The sequence below is a fragment of the Labeo rohita genome, unplaced genomic scaffold (genome assembly GCF_022985175.1).
Source record: "Labeo rohita strain BAU-BD-2019 unplaced genomic scaffold, IGBB_LRoh.1.0 scaffold_291, whole genome shotgun sequence".
Taxonomy (NCBI): Eukaryota; Metazoa; Chordata; class Actinopteri; order Cypriniformes; family Cyprinidae; genus Labeo; species Labeo rohita.
The window spans coordinates 24,011-40,867 of record NW_026129208.1 but is presented as its reverse complement, the minus strand read 5'-3'; the positions used below and the strand labels follow the sequence as shown (position 1 = coordinate 40,867).

At 36.1% G+C, this 16,857-nt stretch overlaps 2 protein-coding genes across 3 annotated transcripts in view; both read right to left on the bottom strand.

Annotated features, from left to right (window-relative positions):
* LOC127160135 (SLAM family member 9) overlaps positions 1-16,857 on the bottom strand; it is a 69,673-nt gene that overhangs the window by 36,064 nt on the left and 16,752 nt on the right. The window lies entirely within an intron of this gene.
* Positions 602-12,233, bottom strand: LOC127160137 (uncharacterized). Its single transcript, XM_051102790.1, has 7 exons — positions 11,618-12,233; positions 10,504-10,836; positions 10,140-10,401; positions 2,177-2,325; positions 1,530-1,841; positions 1,058-1,176; positions 602-643 (listed from the first exon to the last, which is right to left on the bottom strand). The coding sequence occupies exons 1-7, from the start codon at positions 11,664-11,666 to the stop codon at positions 602-604; spliced, it is 1,266 nt and encodes a 421-aa protein (XP_050958747.1). The 5' UTR covers positions 11,667-12,233.

Genomic DNA, 16,857 nt, shown 5'->3' with positions numbered 1-16,857 from the left:
ATACTAAACTCCATCACATGATAACACACAATACTAAAATAATGCAATAAACATTAATTTAACAACATCAGATGTCATAGTCATGACATGTAATTACAGTTATTCGCTGTATATCGTATGGAAAATTATTCTTAACCAATTAACTGGATTTACTTTAGCACTTTTACAGTATTTTACTGTTAATATCACTTGCATTTCACCTCCTTTACATCACTTAAACTCTCAGCAACTCAGTACAGAAGAGAACTTCATAAGTAAAATAAACTGCTCATATGCTGTGGTAACCACACAGTGGTTAAAATAATTTATGATAAATCAAGTCTGTGTATCTCACTGAGAGATGGGAGCTTAAAGCATATTATAATACCTTCTGAAATTATAGAAACTACTTTCATATTCGTTCATACAACTACATTTTCTGAATGGCTACAGTGTGAGACCAGAAAACAATATAAATATCATGTGAATATTGCAGAAAAACATACAGACCAAAATACACACACACAAACACAAAAAAGAGTTAGTAAGACACACTACCAAGAAAACAATACCAAAGTGATCAGTATAACAATAAACAGTCTTTTGGATCCTACATTCATATCTAAACACTTGAGTACACAGTGTGATCTGCTGCAACAATAACCTGCAAGAAAACAAGAACACAAATTAGCCAGAATTAAAAAAAAAAAAAAAAAAGATTAAGTAGAACACAAACCAGTAAAATAAATAATTTAATATAATACATTTTTAAACAAGAACTATTATAATATATATATATATATATATATATATATATATATATATATATATATATATATATACAGGTTACAGAAATGTATTGAAGCTGAGGGTGTTCACATAAGGAAATAAGGCACACCTCACACAGTAATACAATATATTTTATCATACTCTGAAACTGATGTGCACAGAAAGCTGTATTGCATCAGCATAATGAATCTCGTGGTCATGATTCTTTATTGTTTTATTAATAATCAGACATTTAATAAACTTGATTTTTGTTAGTTTGTTTGTGTAATTTCTAGATGTCAGTACTTGCCTTCATTTCTGGTTGTTTACACTTCATGTGGTTCATCAAACCTGCAATTACAGCTATGAACATCAGCAGTGCTGGAACAACTACTATTGACACCATGAGATGTGAACGGCCATCTGGTGCTGTAATACACAGAGAAAACAGTCATTAGTGTAAATCATTTGATGAACAATTTTCAAACTATGTTAAAGTATTTCTTTTTGAAACAGAATGCTGGATGGAACAATAGGTGTGACTATTTTTTTAAACCACCAATACATTTTGTTTAACACAAAATATCACACCTTGATTGGCTAAATAAACATTTGTATATGATAAATATCTGCTACCAATGAACTGACAGTATTTCATTACAGATGAGAGAACAGATATAGATCAGATATATGACCTCAGAGCTCATAGACATTGACTAAATACTATAAAACCCAGTTTTGATTCATTTAACATGATTAGAAGAAAAGAGGTAATGTGATACCTTTACATGTCTGACAGAGTTTGCTGATGTTGAGATGTTGAGTCTGGTTGCTGATGGGATTGTTGATCACACAGCTGTAGGTGTTTTTATCCTGATATTCCACCTCCAGAGGTAGAGAGAGACTGATGCTGAGATCAGACACACTGATGCTGGACAATAAACTGTTTCCTTTGTACCAGCAGAGAGTCACATGACTCACATTTAACACTGAACACAGCAGTGAACATTTCGACATTGGTGATCCTGATGATGGTGATGATAATGATGATAAGTTTGAGTAGGTACTGATGATGACAGGAATAGGCAGATGAGCTATGAAACATAAAATAAAAGAATAAATAAATAAAAAAACTGAACAATTAAACATCAAATCTCTGCCTTTGCTATGCTTTTTTGTCTTTGACTTCTGGTGCTTTCAAAATGTCACAGACAGTGATGTCATTTTTATATTTGTATCTTGAATTGTGATTATGTATCACAATTATGTATTTTGACGATATATCATCTTTTCATTCTTATATCAGTTTATCCATATTGCCCATTAATTTCTATTTCTCTTTTTAAATGAGGGTTTACACAGAGAAATTGTTTTAATTTTGAGAATCATCACAGTTTGGATCATCATTGGCAAGACACCAGTTACTTACCATAGACAGTAACACTGAATCTCTTGTTGGATGTGGTTTTGCTGTTGATGGTTAGTTTATAAAGTCCAGAGTGTTCAGTTCTGATGTTTCTGATGGTCAGAGATCCAGTTTGACTGTCTATCCGCAGTCTGTCTCCAAACGTCTCATTACTGCCATCCATATCAATGCTCTGCATATAAATTACAGCTATTTGAAGCTCTCTAAAGCTGTTCTTTCAAAGTAAACAGTTTTTATAAATAGTTTTTATACATGCATCATTTTGTGTAATGGTTATATATTGAATTTACCAGTTTGCCTAAATGCATTTTGCCATTATCTGTAAAATGAAACACCAGATGAGTGTACAGTACGGGAGTTCATCTTTTGTTTAAATCTGAAACTCTTATTACTGGGTTGAATAATTTATAAAGGGTCCATCAATTCCATTCAATTTTATAGTGATCTTGACTTCACATATTGGTCCAAAGTCAGTTTCCAAGAAGAAACCTTAGGAGGAGCCCAGATTGACACACACATAAACACATTTGTGCAAGGTATACACATTTTTAGCATTTGACTTGTTAGATAACATCAGGAAGCTTCCAGGTATGGACACAGAAATTTACCCAATGTTCACTGTGTACAAAGTATATACTGCGTGAATAAAGCAAAATGGTAGTATGCTATTTCACACAGCACTAATGCATGACCCCTAAACCACAGAGAAGCTGTAACAGCCTTGTTCCTCTCAGTTAATCTCTAGAAGACTTTTTTTCTGTGTACACCTTGGTTTCTGGCAGGCCACTGTTTCCTCTTCAGCTAAAACTCAACATCTATTTCAACTTTCTCATCGAATGGTTAAAACCCTTTCACTGGTGAGTTTAAAATATTCTATCTGACCCCCCAGAGTGAGTTTTTTAGGCGACCGTTATTTTAGAACGTTCCCTTTATTGTTTCCATGGCGACGCGTCATGATTGACACCGCAGCCACTATAGCGCTGTATGACAGACGTATCGCTTTTATTTCGTTTTTCCTTTTTTATTCAAAATATTCACACAATTGCTTACCATGTCTTCAACTCTCTGATATTCCGATTCACGAATACGTGTAAGTGAGTGTATTTTGCCGTTTTAAAACCTTTATAAATGATCTGGATCGTGATCTATAATGTGAGATGGGCGCCGCCATGTTTGTTCGCGCTGCTGTTCAGGGTCCTGTCAACCGGATTTACAGCACATAAATTCACCAGTTACTCCCGAAATACATGCAAGTATGTAGCTGGTGAACTGGGAAAGGAATGGAGTGAATTATATTATTACTTACATTATGTGTATCTGATATGAATCAAACACGTCGGCAAATTATACTTGAATCGATTGTTATTGCTGCTTCCATGGACATCAGTGTGTATTTTACAAACTCTAAATGTATTGTTTTTGAAAAACATATGTATATTTAAATGTCTGAAACCCAAAATAAACGTTAAGCCGTTGAAAACACTGCATAATTGTGATTATATGACAAGCCCAACAACCCAGATAGCAAGAACTTTTGGGCCAAATGTGGCCGAAAGCTGGCACATATGGCTTAGCATGGCTGAACAGATATGGGCCAGATTGTTACCGTATATGTGTTGCCATAAATTTAAAATGCGCGGGAAATTATTGCTTGGTTCACAGCTCCTTTTGAGGTATATGGTCCAGATAACAACAAACACATTACAAGCAAGTAAGGTTTAGCTATGGCTGACATTGGTAAACATCGACTTCTGGCTAACATTTGGATTACACTTGGAAAACACATCAAGTTTAACTGATGTCCGGCAGGCCACACCTCGGTTGCTATGACGACCGCGTCAATTTGACCAAAAGGCGGCAATTCCCTCACGGATTTTCCGTCACACAAGTGCTTCAGGTGATATTCAAGTGATATTTTGGCATTTTAAAGTAATTTTATTTAAATATTTATGATTATGTCTCGGCATTTGTAGTTATTAGATGTTTAGTTATTTGTTTCATTGAGAAAAGGGTCAAGTTAGATCATTTTTCTTTGTTAAATGTGGTGTTTGCGTAGCCCTCCGACAGATTCCAATAATCACGCAATCAGGGTTAATGCAAAATCACTTACTTTAGATAGAGATTGATTTGTGAAAACGTTTATAAAACATTTTTTCACGTGTTCAGTGTTTTTCACTGCTCTATGGTGTGGTAAAACATACAGGCTCTCCTGAAGTGAAAGATAACAGTCGAAGCCATTAGAAAAATCATCTTACATTTCTTAAAATGGGTTTTGATGTAGGGTAGTAATCCCGATTTCATAGTCCCGTTTTTTTTTTTTTTTTTTTTTTTTTTTTTTAATCATTTTAAGCGGTTTTCAAAAACTCAAATGATCACAACATGTCAAGCTTTCTATACATGTCTCAGTTAGCAAAATTTCTTTGGCCCGTATCTGGCCGTAATCTACAGATAAAGTGTGGCCCAGATTAGTATTTGTTCGCCGGCCTGAAATTGGCCTATATGTTTTTAGCCAGAACTGAACCAAACCAGAGCCATAACTCCGCCGCTCATGAGTACTTGATGCAATGTTGAGAAAATACTTAGAAAATTGAAATCATTTTTGTATTTCAGTTCAATTGCTATATGCCCAGGAGGTAAGTATAGCCTAGTAAATGGTGTTTGTGTGAATGTCCACAAAACTTTAAGACTTTATATTAGCAGTAGGAAAGAAAATTTTAAAGATGAAAAAGAATTCATAAGATAATCATGAATAATTTGTTGCCATTGTGTGAATAATATATAATAAGTAAAACGTAAGAATAGTTTGAAAATGTATTTAAAAATGTAAGAACTTTATATAATCCAGATTACATGTATTTGGTTATCCCACATTGTTGATCATTTTGATTTTTAGTGTAACCCTGCAGGTCTACCTTTCGGTTTGTACTACTGATAATAATTATTAAATTTCTCTTCACTGTAGGTGCTGTCAGGCAGAATCCCCTGACTGGAAGGGCTTCAGATAAAGACATTGAAATTAACTTTATAAAGTGGCTGCACCTTTCTGGAGACTGAGATGATGGGAGGAAAGAGAGAATGAATAAACAACAGTGCATTGCTGACCCCCATTAGACAGTTTGCAGCATTACTAACACCAACACACTTTCAAGCAACTCTTCTCTTCTCAACACTCAAGTTTAATGTTATTTTTTCTTAAAAACTGGTTCCAACTCAAATTTGTCCATTTAATATTTTTTTAATGCTAAATGTATATCTGTTGAATATTCTCAAAAATGGATTCCAACTCAAATTTGTTCATTTCATAATTTTTGGCTTGAATATTAATTGTGTTTGTTTTATATTCTTAAAAAATGATTGCAACTCAAATTGTAATGTTAAATATATGTGTTATATATTTATAAGAATATTCTAACTCAATACTGAGTAACTGTAAAGCACATTTAACCTGCACTGACAAAAGTAAATTGTTTTATTTACATTTTTGTTGTTGAGTGTGTGATTTACTCTCTAGTTGAATGAATTTTACATATACAGTCAGCCGCATATGGGCCACATTAGGGCAGTGAGGTCTTAACAGAACTCAGCCTTACTAAAATGAAACATAAGGCCCATATATGGGCCACATAAAAATGTATTACTTGGCTTATGAATGGCGGAGTTATGGCTCTGGTTTGGTTCAGTTCTGGCTAAAAACATATGGGCCGATTTTGGGCCGGCGAACAAAAACTATTCTGGGCCACACTTTAGCTGTAGGTTTGGGCCAGATCCGGGCCAAAGGAAATTTGCTAACTGGGAAGCGTCTCTCTCTGGCTCAGCGCCAGCCAGCGCGCGAAAACAGTTTGAATTTGGCAGTTGCGTGACGTCACCGAACGTTCTAAATCCCATATGTGGGACCGTACCGCTCAAAGGGTTAAAGTTAAACATCTGTAATGCTAGCAAAACTGTGGGTAATATGAATCATTATGTTTTCATTATCTTAGCAGCCTTTTAAGCAGTACCTTTTTAAGACATCAGCTCAGTTTTACTCGAACAGCAATAGAGATATAAAACAAAATTCTGGTAGACTTACAATGTTTATTACTTTTATTTCAGTCATTTACATATTTATCTGTTGAAATGCTATTTTATGGGTTCTCTGTTTGTAATCTGCTACCTAGGTCTCTCAAACTAGTGTATTTTTTTACACATATTCATTTTGGCAGGAATTGTGTCAACAACACAAACATAATTAAAGAGAAACATTCTTTAGCAAATGTCACTGATTCAAGCAAATCTTGTATTAAACTATGCATTACTTCTCTTAAGTTTTTTCACTACTTCTGTTTTCAGTGAGGTGCAAAGGACAGTAAGAGAGTTTCTCAAGAGCTTGTGAGCAAATCACTCGCTGTGGGCACAAATACACTTTATACACACCAACACTCAAGCGCACTCTTGTGTGTCCAATAGGTACACCAAAACACTTGCTGCTACATTCAGCAACAAGAAAAAAAAGCTACATAACCTACACTGACCTAAACAGGTCTGACCACAGGTATCATTTTGAAACTAAAGCTGAGCTGTAAAGGCACAAAGCATCTCAAGTTCATTCTGCATTTAAGAAAAGGGGCCCTTGTGCACTGCCTCGGTGACAAACATGTCAATTTTAATGCCCTTTTCTTATGGCTACAGTGCTGTAGTGGGAATGCAGAATATATATATATATATATATATATATATATATATATATATATATATATTACTTTTAACCTTCAGAACCAAATTGTTCACAAACTATTTAAACTTAGTGGTTTTAAATTTCTTTGCACTCTGACACTGTTTTAAAGGCACAGAATGTGAAATAATAAAGATGCTCTGCCATCTTTCTCTCAGGCAAAAATCATATAAAATAAAGTACACAGAATCCAATTTTGATCTAGACAGTCTATACTTAAAAAATGCATTGTCTGCTATTGTGGTCAGGTTTTTATACAGGGTGTCTTGTGATTGTATGATGCAAGTCCTGCTGAACCACAGTTTCTCTTTGGTTTAACACACTGCATGTTAGCTTTGGCCATGTGATAGTGAGAGTATGTGACCAGCATTTCACACTCTTTTTCCCCACTCAGTAGCACATTATACAAGCATTACATCCTACTGTAGTAGTAAAATAAGAACAAACATATCAACATATCATGTTATCTATTTGTGTCTATTATAGATTTATTGCTAATTACGATATCAGCAAAAGCACCAAAATCGCTTTTGGCTTTTGTGCAACATGTATAGAGAGTGTTTTCACAATGCGTCATCAACCTGCCATATTGGTGGCACTTAATGTAAACAATGCTACTGAACCGAACAAAACTCGGATATTTTGCTTATTATTACTGCTAGAAATTGTCAATTATTGTCACGTTTTGGGCTGTGAACGTCAGATTCACCGTTATGGTTGGTCAAATCGCCTGTCAATCAAAATCATCGTTTTTAGTGACTTGCACACATTTTACCTACAGGTGATGTGATGCGTGCATTTTTCATAATAATGGATTTTCCCATGTTGTATAGTAGAGCACAAAATAGCAATTGAACCATTAAACCATTTTTTTTTTCTTTTGCAGTTCTTTCTATTCATGGTTGTAGTTCTGAACCGAATCCTACTTCAAAGCACAATGACTTGTGCCTTTGGGACTTACCCTTGTCACATACTATTTAGGATGAGATGCACATTGCTTACAGTTTAATGCTCTAGACAAAAACACAGAGGCAAGGTTCTTTTACAAATTAGTTATATAATTACTGTGTAAGTCCACAATGACATGACAAACTTTACCTGTTTGGCTAAAGACATCAGTAAATTGTAAAAGACTCTTTATAAATACTTCTTGTCATGGCAAAACTTTTTTGCATAATTTACAAACACTTAATAACAAACACATGGTCAGTGCTGTTTTAGAACACAGATGGTCCAGGACATTTTATAAGAATGTGTAGACAAACTGTTCATATGAACTGTTCATATCACACTGACTTTCATCTCCTTAGAAGTGTGGGTACAATAACACAAAATTTAATACTTTTAATACAAAAGTATAAAGGCAGTATAAATGCATAATACTTTTATGTAGATGTTGATCAAAAAATAAACAAAATATATAAAATGTATACAAAACTATGTACACAAATACATCTTTTGTATGCCAATAATTACCAAAAATGATACCAGAGGTAATATGTTTTTAAGAGCTGATTTAATTAAAAATACCTAAGGCTTTTGTTTAGAGTTAAGCGTCTACTGTGAATGTTTTAACAGAACTTAAGACTTGGTTTCCAGCTGGGCTTGCATGAACATGCCTTGTCTAACAAGTAAACAACTATCCACCACACAAGTAACAGCATGTTGGCAGGCCAAAGTTAGATTAAATTGGCACCCTACACTGAAATACTGATGACACCAAAACACTAGGCTTCAGTCACTAGCATTTGTAACTGTGAACCATTCATCACTCTCTAAAAATTTGTCCTTATGTTTTCCAAAAATGCACTTTGAAAACTTAGGCCCTCAAGTCAATACCTGAAAATGACTTTTTATGTGCTGGTCTCATATTGGTCATAAAAAAATGTTAATACACTGATCAAGTCATTTTGCATTAACACTTGAGTATATGATGTGGTGTTCTTCATTGTGTGCCTGAAAAACATGAATATCAGGAATTAAAACGTAAAACAATAGGAAAAAAGTGTGTGTGTGTGTATGTGTGTATGTTTTATGTGTGTATTTATACCAACAGTCTGGTAATGTTGCTGTAATTCTTCTTGACTATAAGCACTATAAATCAGCTCAAGGACAAACACAGGACATGATAGCACAAGCATGATGTTTTATCATTTTTAAATAACTTTCTTACATACTAGCAGGTTCGCTCAAAAATGATTCTACAACACTGTTAAGTTTGTTTAAAAACTAATACGTTTCATTTAATACAATTGTGTTAAGTTTCCCATTTAAACAATTGCATTGTGTTAAACTGACTTGAAACAGTTGCATTTTGATGCAACTCAATATTTTCATTTTGAAAGAACATTTTTCACTTAAGTAGGTAAATAATAAAAAAAAACACATTTGATGCTTGTTTAATATACTTAAGTAAATTAAGTAAATCCAACACATTTTTTTACAACTACTTTACTCAATTCATTTGAGATGAGAGTACATCAATTATTTTACATGTGTAACAAGGAAGTGGATTTCCCCTTCCCATCATCACCTCAAAAACGTATCGTAACTATACTTGATCAAATTAAGTTGGCCCAACTCAATTAAATTTCATTGTAGGATTTTTAATTTTTTTTCAATGAATTATTTTTTTGAGTGTTGTACGCAGAACCTGATTTTACCAAGTACGACATGCTCCTGGATCAACATCTTGACCCTGGAACAACATTGTGATTAACCAAACAGATTTGAAAAAACAGTTTATAGTTTTTGTGAAGTTTAGGCTTACAGTCAGTGTTTGGTGCTTGTACATCAGTGTCATTCATCTATCATTTCCTCTGATTTTAGGGATTACTCATGGGTAAGGTTAGGTTTAGGTGTAGGGATGTGGTCAAGATTAAATTTTTGGATTAAAATGTTGTTCCAGGGTCAACAAAATGTGTTGACCCAGGAACACATCTAACTCAGCAAAATCAGGACGTGCAGTGTTGTACACCCACAAAGAGAGCATCTACTTAAAACAGAGTATCACTTTTGAAGCATATTTGGGGCTTTTTGGGGTGTTTTTTAAAATACTTTCATTTTTGTCTGTGGAGTCATTGGAAAAGCTGCAAAAAGTCACCTGGCAGTTCTGGCACTGCCTTACCCTGAATCATCAGGGTTGATAATAAATGCTTTTTTCATTTGATGACTTGCACTATTCATCACTGTCTGTGTCTCGGTTACAGATGCCTGTGGCTTTTCAGAAACATAATCATAGCATTCAGCAAAGGCTAGTGAATGGGATTGTTGATCACACAGCTGTAGGTGTTGTTATCCTGATATTCCACCTCCAGAGGTAGAGAGAGACTGATGCTGAGATCAGACACACTGATGCTGGACAATAAACTATTTCCTTTGTACCAGGAGAGACTCACATCACTCACATTCACCACTGAACACAGCAGTGAACATTTGGGCACTGATGAACGTTGAGATGGTGATGATGAAGAACAGTTTGAAGTGTTTCTGCTGATGACGGGAATAAGAAGAGGAGCTGGAAATATTGAGAATAAATTGAAATAGAAATGTTACTTAATTTAAATGGAGACAAAACTGAAGAAGTGGTATTCTTCATTAAACATGTAATATTACTCACCATAGACAGCAACAGAAAAACTCCTGTATGTGACCCCTCCTTTGATGATCTGTAGTTTATAAAGTCCAGAGTGTTCAGTTCTGATGTTCCTGATGGTCAGAGATCCAGTTTGTCTATCCATCTGGAGTCTGTCTCCAAATATCACATTACTGTCATACATATCAATGATCTGCTTATGGATTTCAGCTATACGAGTGTCTGAATTGTTAATGTTGAACATCCACAGTATCTGATCATTTCTCAGCACTTCAGTAACACCAGTGTTTAAAGTGACAGAATCTCCTTCCAGCACTGATAATAACTTAATTTCATCTGTTTTAACATCAGACACACCTAAAACACAGAGAAACATTTTTGATTGTTTATTTATTTACTATTTTAAAGAAAATTACATGCTTAAGCCAACAATTCCAATAAAAAGATGTTTTTCAGATGTTGAGCTCCAAGACTGAACATATTCCAATATGTGGACTCACAGGAAATGTTTATTGCAAAATATTTTATTGTTTTGCTATACAATATTAGAACTATCTTTTCCTTAACTGCAATTTGTTGTTTATTCTTTCAGATGTTGAGCTCCAAGACTGAACATATATGGACATGATTTATTCATTCATTCATTCATTCATTCATTCATTCATTCATTCATTTATTTATTTATTTATTTATTTATTCGTCTGGGGACTGCTATTTGTTGGTTGGAATCTCAGAGTTTGCCATTATTTCACATTTCCTTCCCCTTAATAATACTGAAAATGCCGAAATAAAGAATATATGAAGAGTTCTGATGCAAAACCAGATAAATCCATCTGACGTATTTCTTTAAAATGAGCATTTTTTTTTTTTTCTGGCTACTTTATATAGGTTTCTATGTAAGTACGGGCACTTCTGATTGGGCTGAGGCTGGAATTTAGCGAGTTTGAAGTGAAAGTATTTGATGGACGTATAATATGTGTCAGGAGCATTCACTTAGTATCATTATCTCATTTTTGACCGAGATGACTTTTAGCTGGTTTTGCATCTGAACTCTTTATATGTATTGTGTGAAAAGAAAAATGGCAATTTAGCGAAAAACTAGGAGTAAAACACTATTCAATAAAAATAAACCACTTACCATGCGAGAACCAAATCCACAGACAGAGGAAAAAAGATTTATGAATCATATTCACAACTCCCTACATATCCGATCAATAAACTCCTCATGATTTAGTAGAGCGAGTTGCTCATCCGCTTTTTTTTTTTAAAACAAAAGGCGAAGCAGATGTTAAACGTTACACGTTAAAAACAAAGACCATTTCGAGGAATACAGTCAACGGTACTATGAATACTATTAAAAGTTGTTATCAAGCACTTTGGTCTCGTTTTCGCTTTAAATTTTCAAGGTTGGGTGCACAAAAGCCCATAGTCGTTTAAGGTTACGATGTGCGTGGGCCTATTACTGTATGCCGATTAAAATATATCCTGTAATTTGTGCTACATCCATCCATTTAAAAAGAACGATACTTTTCTGTGAAGAAAAAAAAAAAAAAAAAAAAAGCCAACAGAGCCAAAAACACTACTTCTTGATTTCAGTTTTCAGAGTTCCAGATTTCGGTTAGCATACTTCGTCTGGATAAAATCGCTCCGCCCTTTTTGGGGTCCTGTTTCTTCAATGATAAACTCAGATGAACAGTAAACTTAGCGTGGATATCAGTCCTTGAGAGGTATTTACAGTAGCTGTATGAACATCAAGGGAAATTCAGCTCTTTCACTGACACAAACAGGATGAAGACTTTGAGAGCAGGAACTGTGTTGTAGTGCAGATTCTTGCATGTGATTGTGTTTATTTTGTTCAACTTGTGGTTTGCTGCTCCTCTCTCAGTTTACCTCCTTCCTGTCATTTTCCTCTCAGCAAATAAAAAATAATCCCTGTTCTGTTGAGTACAGCACTGATCAAATAAGGCGTTTTCACAAGTTCCTAGATCTCTAATCTAAATACCAATACAAAACAAATTACAAAGCTGCAACTGAGTCTATAAATCAAAATGTCAGTTTATTTGTGAAATGAAAAAAAAAAAAAAAAAAAAAAAAAAAGGACAAGGAAAGGTAGAATTACATCAGCTCAAGATTCATCCTTAAGCACAAGACAATTACCATCAATAAACCTGAGATGTCAGTCTTAAATCAGTGCACAAAAATTACATAAAGTTATATATTGAATAGTTAATGCCACTATTTTTACATCTAGAGATCTTTGACACTTTGGGTTTTGGCTGGCCATTTCCTGTGGAGAAATTTTTTTATGTTGAAAGTGTGTGTGTGTGTGATAAATATACATTATAAATAATATTCTTGCACCATTGCTGTGTTTTACAAAATAATTTAAATGACACATTAAAATTATTTTTTGAACACCATCCATAATGTTCAGCGTCCTTTACTGCCAATTATGATCTACACAAAGGAGTTTGCACACGTCTGGTGTTTCATGGGAATTGTACAGTAGAACAACTGTTTTCTATATTCATTATCAGTTGACTCATTGTTCTCATTCATAGGAGCTCAAGGTCAAGGTCAGCCACCATCCTCAATGCAGACTTTTATTTTCTCAGAGCAACAAGTTTTGAGTTTCTGTGAACTATGTTTTCTCTTTTCTAGCTTTTCCGCTATCACATGTTTGTCTCAAGACTTTGCAACTTCCTCAACATGTGAGTGTGTTTCTATTTTAGTTCATTTTTACAGCATCTATTGGCAGTTTCTGGTAAAATTTCTTCAGAACATCTAATTTTATTTCAACTTATACATTTCTGTGATGAAGTGTGTTGTTTTAACATAATGCTATGCCATATTTACTTTTTTCTACAGTACTGTTATAGGCCGTGGGTTCATCTGCAGCCCCTCACCCACAGTGTTTCCACAGCATGTTCTGCAGACCTTCTGCATCTCATATCTCCAATAATAGACACCCGTACCACATCTGACCAAAGACCACAGTGCATCTCATCTTCAGCAGAGCAGGTAATCTGTCACAGTGCACAAAGCATTTGTTCGGTGCATAAAAAAAGCAAAACAATAACAAAAAAATAACAGAGAGATTTAAAAAATAAATATATATATATATATATATATATATAATACTTTGCATTTGTTGTTGTTTTATACCATTTTGTTTTATCATTTTATGCAACTCAGTAAAGCCTGAATTTATAATAGGTGTAAAGTGGTCAAATTATGAAAAATATCAGTTCCCCTTGATATTTGGAAATACAACATACTATATATCATTCAAAACTTCCTCCGCCCTGTACACTCTGAAAATGCATGAGTCCAGTTTTTGTTTGGGTTTCCTACAGTACAATGGCAGCTCAGAGCAGTGCATTGACCTTCATTGCAGAAGAGCGGAAACAGACATCTGATGTTTTGTTTTTCCTCTCAACAACAAGCAGCTGCAGGGTGATACAGGAACAATGGTCACCCTGGTTGACATCTGCATGAAATGATCCTCATAGGGCTGCACAAACACAAGATGTGATGGGGGGCTGTTATTCCCATGCAACTACACAACATCTGCTCTATATAAAGTGAAACTGCAGCGTAAAAACAATGAAGTAAAATGGCCTTTTTGTAAAGGCAGTGAATGAACCATAACAAGACCATTAGGGTCAGTCAGCAGAGTTTTAATTGTTTTCCTATATCTGCACTATTTGGATGCTTTTGATATTTGCAGAAATTTATCAGAGGTCCATTATAGAAATATTTGGTATATTAAGATGCTTTACATGCTGTCTGTAGCCCCCTCTGGTGATGCTTGTTTAATAAAAACTCTAAATAGTACATGGATACACAAGATGAAATTTGTTTTATTAGAGGGCAAGGTTAAACAAAAGTGAGAGACTGTTGCAAATCTTTTTAGGTATACAGGTATTTCAAAATACAACCAGTCTACATTTAATAAGCAATTACTATTTAGTAATAAAATATTAAGTACATAATACAAAAGCTAATCTATTTCAGTAACTCCTACACACACTCTGGATCAAAGGGATATTCTGTCGAGTTCTGCCTTTTGAGTTTCATTGTGTGTTGATGGTTCACAGCTGTCTCGGTTCTGCCCACATTCAGAAATGACTTCCGTTAGAGACAGAGAGAGACATAACAAACTAATAAGTAATTACTGTGAAAATAGTGTATAGGTCTAAACAAACAATAAATCCCTGAGCCGAATGACGATCGGTTTGTATCTCCCGTCTTCGGCAATTATTCAACGGCGCCGCTACACCACTACTGAACACAAAGCGAGACTCGCTCTGAAAGTAAATGATTCTTACATAACGGTTCTTTTCATTGAATCAAAACCATACAGCATTCACCATTCATACTTGTTCACTGATTCCCGAACGAATGACTCGTATGAGTCGGTTCTTGTCTGTATAAAAAATTACAGTGTTGACCAGTGTTGACCGACTCCTAAAGGAATTATTCTTATAACAACTTCTTTTCAGTGAATCAAAACCAAAAACATTCAGCGCAAACATTGTGATACAATTCCCAAAAGAATGATTTGAATGACCAGTGTAATGCTCAATGAATAACTGTTATATTTAACGTAAGAAAGTAAAAAAAGAAATTCAGACGTAATCAGATGATCAGATGGACTGCTTACTGACCTGAGGCAGATCTCCCATCTGAAGCCTGTAGATGATCCGTGTGTATTCTGACATACTTTGTTTTTTTCTGACTCTCAGATCTACAAACACAAACACTTGGATCAATATAAGGAGATTTTGAGTGTATTTAACATAACCATTGCGCCTTCCTCATGATCTGACCATAATTCATTTATTATGACTAAATCATATCCCGTTTACTTAAAAAAAAAAAAAAGACAGAACAATCCGTTACAGAACAATCCGTCAACAAGGATCCAGCAGCTCAGGACCCTGCAGTACAGATCATGCTCCTCAAGCAAGGTGAGCGATCAGTAGAGGAATACGTTATGGACTTTAAAACATTAGCACATCAGACTTCTATGAGCGATCTGTGTCTGATGATATTTTTCCGTCGAGGGCTCTCTGAACCTTTCGGCTCCTCAATGCCACTGTATCAGCCCCATTGGACTCTAAGTCAATACCTGAACATTGCACTCCAAATTAGCGGTTCATCGCTCACTGTGGGTGTCGCGGGGAAGCAACGCGACATCGCGGTAAATGGCGGCGAAAACAGAGCTCCGACACGTCACAGCTGCCATACAAGAGCCATATTGAGTTACAGCTGTGTTTCCCGAGTCAAGTCAAGTTTCCAAGTCAAGTCAAGTTGCAGCTGTGTTTCCTGAGTCAAGTCAAGTTTCCAAGTCAAGTCAAGTTGCAGTTGATTTTCCTGAGTCAAGTCGAGTTTCCAAGTCAAGTCAAGTCAGAGCTGTTGCCCCTTACTCAAGTCAAGTTACTGAGCCAAGCACTGACAAGATGGCTGCCACGCCAGAGCCACTGCACAAGATGGCTGCCACGCCAGAGCCACTGCACAGGATGGCTGCCACGCCAGAGCCACTGCACAAGATGGCCGCCGTCTTCAAGCCACTCCACAAGATGGCCGCCATTCCAGAACCCGTGGTCAGCACCCGGACGCCACCTGTGGTCATGATGGCCCACGTGCTGGACTCACCCCTAATGACGGTATGGGCAGCTAAAGTGGCGCTCCTTCACGCCGTGGCGGCTACCCCTGGGTCAAGTCAGGCTTCCAAGTCAAGTCAAGACACAGAGTCAAATCAAGACACAGAGTCAAGTCAAACCAAAGCTGCTGTTCTCCATGAGTCAAGCCAAGTCACAGCTGTGCCCCACGAGTCAAGTCACGTTACGGCTGTTGTTCATGAGTCAAGTCCCGTTACAGCAGATTTCCATGAGCCAAGCCAGGTTACAGCAGATCCTCATGAGCCAAGTCAAGTTGCTGCTGTTATTCCAGAGCCAAGTCAAGCTTCAGCCGCTGCTCCAGAGTCAAGTCAGGCTACAGCTGTAGCTTCCAAGTCCAGTCAGGCTACAGCTGTAGCTTCCAAGTCCAGTCAAACTTCCAAGTCCAGTCAAGCTTCCAAGTCCAGTCAAGCTTCCAAGCCCAGTCAAGCTTCCAAGTCCAGCAACGTCAAAGCGGTCGTTCCTGCGTCAAGCAACGTCAAGGCGGTCGTTCCTGCGTCAAGCAACGTCAAGGCCGTGGTTCCTGAGTCAAGCAACGTCATAGCCGTGGTTCCTGAGTCAAGCAAGGTCACAGCCGTGGTTCCTGAGTCAAGTAAAGTCAATGATCTTCACAAGCCAGTTCAAGTCATCGCTGGTATTCACGTGTCAAGTCAAGTCACTGCTGATCTCCAAGAGTCAAGTCAGTTCACCACTG

Bases quoted from the DNA above. Each gene is read 5' to 3' on its own strand.
- LOC127160137 (XM_051102790.1), bottom strand. From the start codon at position 11,666: ATGATTCATAAATCTTTTTTCCTCTGTCTGTGGATTTGGTTCTCGCAT. The intron at 10,837-11,617 runs GTAAGTGGTTTA...TCTGTGTTTTAG, and splicing joins GTGGATTTGGTTCTCGCATG to GTGTGTCTGATGTTAAAACA. The intron at 2,326-10,139 runs GCCTTTGCTGAA...TATGGATGGCAG, and splicing joins ATCAACAATCCCATTCACTA to TAATGAGACGTTTGGAGACA.